Source organism: Eleutherodactylus coqui, chromosome 7, assembly GCF_035609145.1.
Source record: "Eleutherodactylus coqui strain aEleCoq1 chromosome 7, aEleCoq1.hap1, whole genome shotgun sequence".
In the NCBI taxonomy this organism is placed as follows: Eukaryota; Metazoa; Chordata; class Amphibia; order Anura; family Eleutherodactylidae; genus Eleutherodactylus; species Eleutherodactylus coqui.
Window position 1 is genome coordinate 161,043,904 of NC_089843.1, and position 10,613 is coordinate 161,054,516.

At 43.4% G+C, this 10,613-nt stretch overlaps 1 protein-coding gene across 6 annotated transcripts in view; it reads right to left on the reverse strand.

Moving 5' to 3' along the window:
- Positions 1-5,245: 5,245 nt before the first annotated feature.
- NPNT (nephronectin) overlaps positions 5,246-10,613 on the reverse strand; it is a 101,538-nt gene continuing 96,170 nt past the window's right edge. For all 6 annotated transcript variants that reach the window (XM_066573902.1, XM_066573904.1, XM_066573901.1 and 3 more), the window contains one exon: positions 5,246-9,544. In XM_066573902.1, the coding sequence (XP_066429999.1) occupies positions 9,452-9,544 (93 nt within the window). In that variant the 3' untranslated portion in view covers positions 5,246-9,451. The remainder of the gene's footprint in view (positions 9,545-10,613) is intronic.

A 10,613-nucleotide genomic window follows, 5' to 3' on the forward strand; every position in this document is an offset into this window, starting at 1 on the left:
GATGATGTGCGATTTGATTAGGGTCTTTGGCAGATGAGGAAACGTTTAAGTTTCATTGCTTTAGAAGGTTGATTTGATCTTCTAATGACTTGACAAATTTAATGTTGTCCTAGGTGATCAAAAGCCGAACAGGAACTCCTCATCTGTATGGGATCTTGTGATCCCTCAGTGTTGTTGTAACAGGGAGTGATTGTCGCCTTTGAGCTAGAGTTGCCACAGACAAGTCTGTGCACAAAGACAGAGATTGAAATGGCGCAGTTAGAGGCTTTGCTTTTCAAGCTGGCATCCAGTAATTTTTCCTTTATGTGGAAGAAGTGGACATGGGCCCAAGCATCCCTTGGTACACGATCCTCTAGGCGTCTAGGGTGAGGAAGTCTATGTGCCCTATCAATTCTAAAGTCCTATATTGGACACTCCAGCAGCAATGCTTGCATGAGACTCTGTAGATATTGCATAAGCTCAGGGGAAGACACTGATTCTGGAATCCCTCAGAATTTCACGTTGTTGCGACGTGACCTGTTCTCTAAGTCAGCCACCTTGGCTCTAAGTTGGTCAAACGCCGACTCCAGGTTACAGTGTGCATCAATAAGGAAGTTATGTAATGTTGCAAAGTCCGCCATCTTTGTCTCCACTTGGTCAATCCTACGTTCCTCTGCAGTGATAGTGGAGTTGATGGGTTGGATAAGCTGAGCAAAATTAGATTGTATAGAGATTTGTAGAGCCTTCAACATATTGATCACAGATACTACCATGAAAGCTGTGTCAGTCACCGGGATCTCATCAAAGATGTCAAGCTAAGGGTGAAGATGCAGCAGTGGTGTGTGATGAATCGCTCACCTTTGTGTCAGATAATCCTTCAGGAGTGTCCAGTCTCTGCCTCTATTTTTCTGGACTAGCAGGAGGAGAAGAGGCCTCAGCCGCCATGTGGTCCAATGAGTGGTGATGATGATGTAGATGTACCTGTAGTAGAGACTTCCGCTAGGTACCCGCAGGGTCGCTCTTCGAGGTGTTGTGTGCAGGAGTGATCGGAACAGAGTGGCTGGGAAAAAAAGCCTCACCATTCAAGGGTTTTAGGCTGTGCCCTTGCTGCTGCTCCATGGAATCCACGACCTCAGATGAGCGCTATACAGGCTTAAAGTAGGAGAGCTGTAAGTCTCCGGCTGCACCATCATGGTCTTGCTTTGGAGACCAGGAAAACAAATTAATGGGCTTTGCCTGGATTAACCTCCTGGTGGTGTAAGCAACAGGTGAGGCCCGTGTAGCTTTGTGATTAGCTGCTGTAATGTCCTTTGGGCCCCTGTGGTTCAGTAGCTCTGCACTAGGCAGCTATTCAGTCCAGCAGCCAACCCACGCCACCACGTTATTCATATATTATCTGTACGCTCGCATGTAATCATCTTATTGATTCATCTAGGTTATGACTGTTTATCATACAGTATATCTTGCTTTATTTATTGGGGGCATTATTGATTTACAGTGGATATAAACAGTCTACACTCCCCGGGGGAAGGTGCCAGGTTTATGTTAAAAAAATCCGACAAAGAATCATTTCATATGTATTTCCACCTCCATTGTGACCCGTTATCTGTACAATCTCATTGACAAGCAAACTGAGATCTTTAAGGGTGTGTAGACTTTTTACAACTCCTGTATAATAAGTGGGACTCCGTATTATGACTTGTTTTTTTCTCCTGTGGCTCCTAATTCTCTATTTTTTGTCTTTTTAATGTGGTATAAAATAATCGTCATTACTTTGGTGCTATGTACGTTTTTTTTCTCAGTGAATGGGATAGTTCCAGAAATTTCTGCAACCGGTCCGCTGCATGTGGATATACCCTATATATAATCGTTCTTGCATCTGTTTGTCTATCATGTGATCTGAACAGATTTTTAGCAGCTATAATTTAAGCAATAAAGGATTTTGTTAAGTGACAGCAAGCAGAGATCTTGAAACCATTAAAGGGGTTGTCTCGCGCCGAAACGTTTTTGGTTTTTTTCAATAGGCCCCCCGTTCGGCGCGAGACAAACTCAAGGGATGGGTTAAAAAAAAAATATATATATATATTACTTACCTGAATCCAGGCTCTGCGACGACTTCTTTCTTCCTTCTTTAAGATGGCCGCCGGGATCTTCACCCACGATGCACCGCGGGTCTTCTCCCATGGTGCACCGTGGGCTCTGTGCGGTCCATTGCCGATTCCAGCCTCCTGATTGGCTGGAATCGGCACACGTGACGGGGCGGAGCTACGATGACGACGCGGGACCAGCTCTCCGGCACGAGCGGCCCCATTCACGAGGCAGAAGACCGGACTGCGCAAGCGCGTCTAAAAACGCCAGAAGATAGCGAATTTAGACGGATCCATGGCGACGGGGACGCTAGCAACGGAACAGGTAAGTGAATAACTTCTGTATGGCTCATAATTAATGCACGATGTACATTACAAAGTGCATTAATATGGCCATACAGAAGTGTATGACCCCACTTGCTGCCGCGAGACAATCCCTTTAACCAATACGGAGTTTTGACAGAAAATTTGTATCACTGTTCAATACAGAAATTATAATCAATTGCGGAAACCAGAAAATGTGAGCTTATGTACTGAGGCTGTTAGTACTGTATTCACTCAGGATTACTATTAACCAGTTAGTGACTGCCCATATCACTTTCTACAGTGGCCACTAATGGGCTATCTACCGATCATGCATCATTTTACAGCGCTGCATTAGGCGGCCATATAGAAGACACTGTAGAAAGTACCAAAGTTGTTTTTTCTGTTGATCTTGCCTCCAAAAAGTGAAATAAAAAGTAATCAAAATCTCATATGCTCCCAAAAGTGAAAATGAAACCAATGAGCCCCCATACAGCTCTGATGCAAAAACTAATTTTTTACAGTGATGTTGATGTGCAAAATTACATAGTTCAGTTACATTATTATGATCACCACCTACTTTCGCCTTCAGCAACATGTATCCTAGGAAGTGACGCTTGCTGGGTATATAAGATGGGCGATAGGCTGTCTGCCCACATATCACACTTGCCTGTGTGACTACAGCCTTCGTTATATTCTATATATTTAAAGGGGTATTCCTATCTCAGCTTTTAATGAATAAGATGGGAAAACCCAGCCCTCTTTTTCCTACTAAGTTTCGGAATATCTGAGCAATTCAGCCTACGGCTATGCCGTTTCTGTAGCTTCCATTCACTTCAATGAGAGCTACCAAAACAGCACTGGGTTGGAGTGGTTGGCTGTTTTCGTAGTTGCCAGGTACCCACTAACTATAGCAGCGCTTTTTCATCCCGCTATGAAAAGCTGAGCTAGGAATACCCCTTAAAACACTTCTACCCGAGCTTGTGCTGCTAGCTGTGTAGAGAAAAAATATTCAGAGAGCCCCATATGCAGAAGAAGACGGGCGCACCGAGTGCAACTGACCCGCGGATCCTCGGGCTGCCAGAGGCTGGGCCGCACTACAGAACATCCATGATGTCCAGTAAACAACCCAATCTGAATATCACACTGGGGTGGATGACCTGCCACTGGAGTCTTAACACTTTTGTGACCTATTAGTCTTTACTAATGAGATTTTCTGTAAGGATCTGTGTTATATTTTGTTTGTGACTACATACGGCATATAAATCTGGATGGTGTCCAGAACTATACTGTGCGGTTTCCGCTGACTTACTATTGATTAGACGAACTCCAAAAGTGGGTCCTTCTGGCATAAATAGTTTCGACCATTATAACATAAGGACTGGCTGCCAGCTATCATGTTGCCCAAGCAGCTTCGTTGTCCCTACGACCCATCTAACAGGTTACCTAACCAGCAGAACAAGTGACTGTTCAGCATTTACCACATTGTCCATTTTGTACATTAGAGTATGGAAAAGCAGGATATTCAGACCAAGATAAATGTCTTATGTGATAAGTGCTTTGGGTTCTATAATTTGGCCGGCAACATTAAGTATAAAGAAAACATTTCAGAGAACTTCTGCATGTCTCCGGCTGGTCATAAACTCTGCAAGTGCCAAAAACGAAATGTTTGCAGACAAAGAATGTTCCTGACAATCCCAGTCTTGGAGCATTTTCTAGTCAAGTATGTGCTACGGCTGCACTTGTCACCTTACACTGTACTCCATTGTGGTCAAAGGTCTCATATGTCATTCCTTGTAATGCATTCACAAAAGCGGCAGATTAAGAGGACCAGTGTCACACAACTTGCCTCCCCCAAATAACAACACTATATAAGTGCCAAGTAATACCCCCAGACTGTGACCACATAATACCAACATAATGTTACTGAAAAAAATACTACACAAAGACCAATATGCAGTGACCATATAACAGTATATACTAGATCTACACAGATTACAGACTAGCCAGGGCCAGTATTTCACTGCCAACCTTGTGGGGTTTTCTTCTGCAATGATGTCAGGAGAGAACTGGGAATGGTGGGATCTAGGATAAGCATCCACTGAAAGGAAAGCTGGGGCACATAAACTCCTCAGAGGAGAATCGTTCTGACCAATAGGCAGCGCACGGTTAAGCAAACTGTAGCCGGATACAATGCTGGTGCTCCAGCTAATGTGCCCAAATGGACAACGTTGTTCCTTGGCACACATGGGCTATAACAGTGGACAACCAGTTCCAGTGCCATTGCTGTACAAGAAAAACAGAAAGGCGATGAGTCCAGTGGCAAAAGCGCGCAAAGCTGGATCACTGAACAGTGGAAAAACATTTCCTGGTCAGATGAGTCAAGATTTTTGTTGCACCATGTTAATTAGAGGGTCAAAATTTGGTACAAGCAGCATGAATCGATGAACCCTTCCTGTTAGCTATTAATAGTTCAGGCTGGTGGAGGTGGAGTAATGTTGTAGGTCCTGTAATACCCGTGGATGGATACCACAATGGAGGACCAAATGTGCTACTAGATCAGTCTCTAATGAAGCAACCATTTATGGTACCTGGCAGTATTTGTGCGCTAAAATCATGAGGAGACCCCTTCCTTTAAAAAGGGCTACGCTTTCATGCCAAAATATCCCATGTCCGTATCAAAATATCAATAAAAGTTGCAAGGAGAAGATAAAGAAGATTCATATCAAGCACAAGTCAAATAGATGGAACAGTTATGTTACAGTTGTGCTACAACAGTCTTGATATCACTACCAGTTGGACCTCACTGGGGCTCATGCCAGTCAGATTAACAAAACATGTTACAATAAAGCCAATAAAACCCATAGTAAAATATGGCATGTGAAACTGGCTTTTATTAAGGTTTGGGCTACACACATATGTATCTCTTTAACAGTGATAAACCCCTGTGCTGCTTAGCTATGAACCGGAATGTCAGATGACTAAAGAACACAAACGCATGCAGAATTTTAAAAAGTCAAATAAAAAAAAAAAAAAATACTAGGCAACAGCGACCGTCACCATAAAGAGGCAAACACGATGCTTGAAGTGAATGTCCATCAAGTTGCTAAAACGGAATTCATTGTAGCACAGCAGAAACCCCGGGGACACAGGACATTTTTATTGTCTTAGCTCACTTTTTTAGTTCCTGGTGATCCTTATGCATATGACACCACCAGCGTTCCAGGATCCCATGTGGCGACATGCCTGTTTTAAGGACCCATACAGAATATATTTGCCTCAGTGAGACCCCATTAGCAGCAATGTTTCTGGGGGGGGGGGGGGTTGAGAGGTGGACACATCTCTATGATATGGCATGCAATGGAGCACATATAAAATCTGAGGCACAGTATGAGCCAAGAGCAAGGTATTAATGTTCCATACTCAGGATCAGAGTAATGGGGCTCCAAACATGGCCAAGTGAGAAATGGATGGATCTGGTCCTCTGCCTCTACATACAATTCACTAACGCTCTGCTCACATTGTTGTCATAGCCTTGACCTACATGATGGCTCCATTCTGGTTCTGTATATTTGGGGAGTAGATGGAGTTCTGTAACGGACTGTCTAACACACAATAGAATGCACATCCACTTATTTGTAGGATCTACAATTACAAATTAACCCTTTCCAATCCACTGTCTGACATCTAAAAACATTCTGATTGAAGGCTGTACAGCTCCGATGTCGGAAGACGTCCGGCAGGGTATTCTTACTATAGATTACTGGGCGCTCTGTTGTCGGGGGCCTCTCCAGCATGTCACATACCGCAGTATTGGCTCTAGCCAGCAGATGGCACCATTGTATAATGGCAGAAAGAGAAAGCCCCCTAGGAAACCCTGAATCCAAAATTGGATTGCAAAGGGTTAAAAGCTCAAAATATTTCTAAGTGGTAGCCATGACAGTGAGGTGACCGCTGTAGCATCATGTTCCTGGAATCATGGCACTCATGATGCAAGTGCCGCTGCCAGGAGAATGAGCGGTGATGCTGCAACTTGTGATTGGCTACAGCGATCAACTGACTGCCAGTGACGTCAGCTGTCACAACAAACCCTGGGACCAGAGCAAGGATGCAGTGTGGGATCTCAGAGGCAGTGGGAGAGGGGTATGTACTGATGAGTTTGTTATTTTACTACAGAGGGCACTAATTAAGGGATGCTGTCTGGTAAACAGACAAACCCTTTTAAGCTATGTGAGAGCAGCTCTTTTTAGCCACACTATGCTCTGGCTAATAGTCGAGGTTCCTGAATGGGTAAGTAGCCTCTAGTAACTGAAAATATCCAAACGTTATTACTATATTTAGCAATTTCTAGAATACTATTTATGGCTTCTCTGCGATTGTAGACACATTAAAAAAAAAATAAAAATCAAGCACCTAAAAGGAGCTGTTGGCATGGAATGAAACTTTATATCACTTATATCAACTCTAATGTATCAATATCAGAGCAAAGGGATCATTTATTTTGAAAAACTGACCCCTTGAAGGGAGGCTCTAGTACCCTGTTGTACCACCTCTAGCTTGGATACAAGATGTGATACAGGCGGGCATGGAGGCTCTAGTACCCTGTTGTACCGCCTCTAGCTTGGATACAAGATGTGATACAGGCAGGCATGGATGCTCTAGTACCCTGTTGTACCGCCTCTAGCTTGGATACAAGAAGTGATACAGGCGGGTATGGAGGCTCTAGTACCCTGTTGTAGCAGCTCTAGCTTGGATACAAGATGTGATATGGGGGGCATGGAGGCATACAGATTTCATATGGTATCCTGTGGCATATCAGTTAACATTAGTGGCAACTGAGCCTGTAGATTGTGAAAACTCAAAGGCAGTTATAGTTGGTACCCCAAATGGTCCCATACATGTTCTTTTGGTGATAAATCTGGTGACCGGGCAGCCACGGAAGCGTGACAATGTTGTGGAGACATTCCTGTGACACCCTTGTGTGTGCGGCCGAGCATTATCCTGCTGAAAACTGCCTCTTGGAAGCCTCCATTAGAGGAACACGTGTCTGCAGGATGTCCTGAACATATTGCTGAGCTGTCATTGTCCCTCGTACCACTAATAAGTGGTGGCCGACTCGTATGTGATGGTCCCCCAGAGCATCCCACCAGCAGTGGTGACAGTATGCTGCTCCACAGCAAAGGCAGGATTGAGGCGCTCCCCTTAAGTCTCCAGACATGAACAAACTAAACCTGAATTTGTCACTGAAGACAACAACAACCCGGTTCCAATCCATAGCAGTCCAGTTTTGTCGTTCACAGCCCCACTACAAATGGAGGCAATGGTGGATGTCGAAGGCAGTAGACCAAATGTCCTTTAGCTAAGCACCAGGAAATGGTTCTGACAGACACTATGGCCTGTAATGATGGTGGCACCTGTCTCTGGATGATGGATAACAAAACAATTGGAGCTGCTCATGCTTGTCAGGTGATTAGGTGATCAGATGATCCTCTTGTCGTCTGTCAAGGGCGTCCTGAGCCTGGTTGCCTTGTGTGCCCTCACGCATCCACTGGTCCCAACACCTCCAGTAGTAGTTGGTCAGAATTGCACAGGTGGCAGGCAATTCATTGATATGGCCATCCAGCATCTCACATTCTAATAATGCGCCCCTCTCAAACTTAGTTAAGTGGGCGAAATCTCTTCGATTGCACCGCAGAAGCATCTATTGGACAACATCCTCTACACAAGCGGAAAAAAAGATCCAATACACACAAGTAGCCTCTGAGAGCCTTTTTATAGGCCAAAGGTAGAACCACTTTTAGGGCTCAGGTGACAAAACCGTTCATCTAATCACCCCACAACTCTACTCTCACTTGCATATCTGCCTGAGATGGAACTGCATGCCAAGTCTTGCAGCAAAACAACAACTCCTTCTAGGGCTTGATAATTTTTTTTGACAATGCGTGTATTACTATTAGAGCTCTTCATACTTGATTATATGAACTACCTGAATATATAAACTAAATTTGGTAAAAAACCTAGGAATATGTTGGAGTTGTCTGCTACTGCAAATCTATAGAAACAAACAAACACAGAACAGTTCCTGCAATGTGGAGCAAATTCTAACAGTCCCTGCAAACACTGGTGCAATAACAACTGTACGCAATACTGTTTTAATTGTGGTCTTGAAAATGTTTTTAAACAATATTGATGTCTAGATCCGGTATCTCCAGAGGTCATTGAGGTGTTTTTCCTCCTGGTTTCAGAGTCACAGTACATTAAGGCCACTGTTTCTTCATCAATAGTTAACCTCCATATATGATGGAGTTCAATCTTTTCTTGCACAGAAAACCGAACTGTCTCTTATATGAAGGCAATAGAAAAAAAAATTACAACACTGATCTATTCTTATATATGATACAAAAATATCACTTAAGCACTTTTTGTAGGTATGAATGAACATATACAGTATATCATGCTGAAAGAACAACACTAATAGATTTACTTGTCATATAAACTTCAAACATGTTTGATGTGGCCGACGAAGCCTACTAATAAGCACCACGTATGTGTTCTTTACAAGGACTCGGGATGTGACTAGGTGTCTGACCTTAACAGTTATTCTACATAATTAAATAAGATGCTATACTCATTATAAAAAGTTGTCGAGTTCAAAATCTTCTGATAAATACAAAGGTAGACAGAACGCATTTACAAAGCTTTCAGCTCCGCGATTAGCAGAGTTTAACTTGGCAAAACTCAGTTAACGTCAGAGTTTTCTCAATTCTCAGAAGCTCGAGCACACGTAGTTCAAGAATTAACTCTGCGCCAGACCAGACTTGTTCCTTTTGATTTTCTTCAAGTCATTTCCTCGGGGAAAGTTCTTTGGTAGTGTGTAAGGAGTCTTAGGAAGCAAGCATGATAGTCTGGAAACAGATATCTGGGAGAAGGTTCTTGTGCCCGTTGTCATCCTATGATGAGACAGTGCAGGAATTCTTGGCTCTTCTTTTTATGGATTTGCTGTCTTGAAGTCCCACAAGAGGTTATTCCTGCCCTCTCGCATGGTGGGTTGTCACACACTGTAGCTACAACTAGGAGGAGTTTCAAGGCTTAGTACAGTGTCCCCTCTTTAAACTGACATCATCTAGACCAACGTGTCCTGAGCGATCCTTCCCTCTTTCTGCTTTAAAGACAATCTGTGAAGGAAAATATAACGATTCAGACAATCAGGTAGCAAGAAGCAAGTAGTCCGAAACTGACAGACATAAATCCACTATATACACAAATACTTCTAATTACAACTATTTCCAAAGTTGTTTTACTTTTCATTTTAGATGCAATGGAACCATAAAACTATTGGTAGCAAACGGTGTCCGTAGGCGTTAAAAAGCGATGGGCAGCACCTCTGCAGATTTTTTTAGTGTATTGTATATATTGTGTTCTAAAACATGTTTGCACTTGGTTTTTTTTTTAGTCTATTGTATATATTGTGTTCTAAAACATGTTTGCACTTGGTTTTGATTAAGAATCTGTAACCAGATTTCTTGCACACTTGCTTAGCTGACAATTTACGGCAGCAAATGGCATTAATTATAGAGCAAATTTACCATTTCTGAGGCACGGACAGGCTAAGATGTGTCAAATCCTACAAAGTATTTATGTTTAACACTGATCTATGAAACCCCATTCTAAGTACCGTGTTTCCCCCAAAATAAGACACACTCTTATATTACGTTTTGCCCCAAAAGAGGAGCTTGGTTTTATCTTTGGGGGATGTCTAATTATACTTACCTAGCAGGCTCGGTCTAGTACCCTCCCGCTGGTCTCCAGAGCTTTGCCACTCTTCTTGCAGTCCTCAGCAGCCCACAGAAGATAGTTTCCTGGTTACAGGATCCATACATCTATAAATCCCGCCTTCAGGAAGCAATGGCTCTGATTTGTTCTCGAGCGCTGCACAGCCAATCAATGCAGTGTTCAATGAACCAATCACAGTCGTCGCATTGGTTCATTGAGCGCTGCAGTGATTGGCTGAGCAGCACTCGAGAACCAGAGCCATCGTTTCCTGGAGGCGGATTTATGAATCCTGTAAGCAGGAAGCGATCCTCTGTGGGTGGCCAAGGACTGCAAGAGGAGCGTCGCTGCTCCGGAGACCAGTGGAGGGGACACGGACTGCTAGGTAATGTATTGCTTTTTTCAAAATGTAATCTAGCTATGGCTTATTTTGGGGGTAGGGCTTATATTTCAAGCCCCCCCCCAAAAATGAGG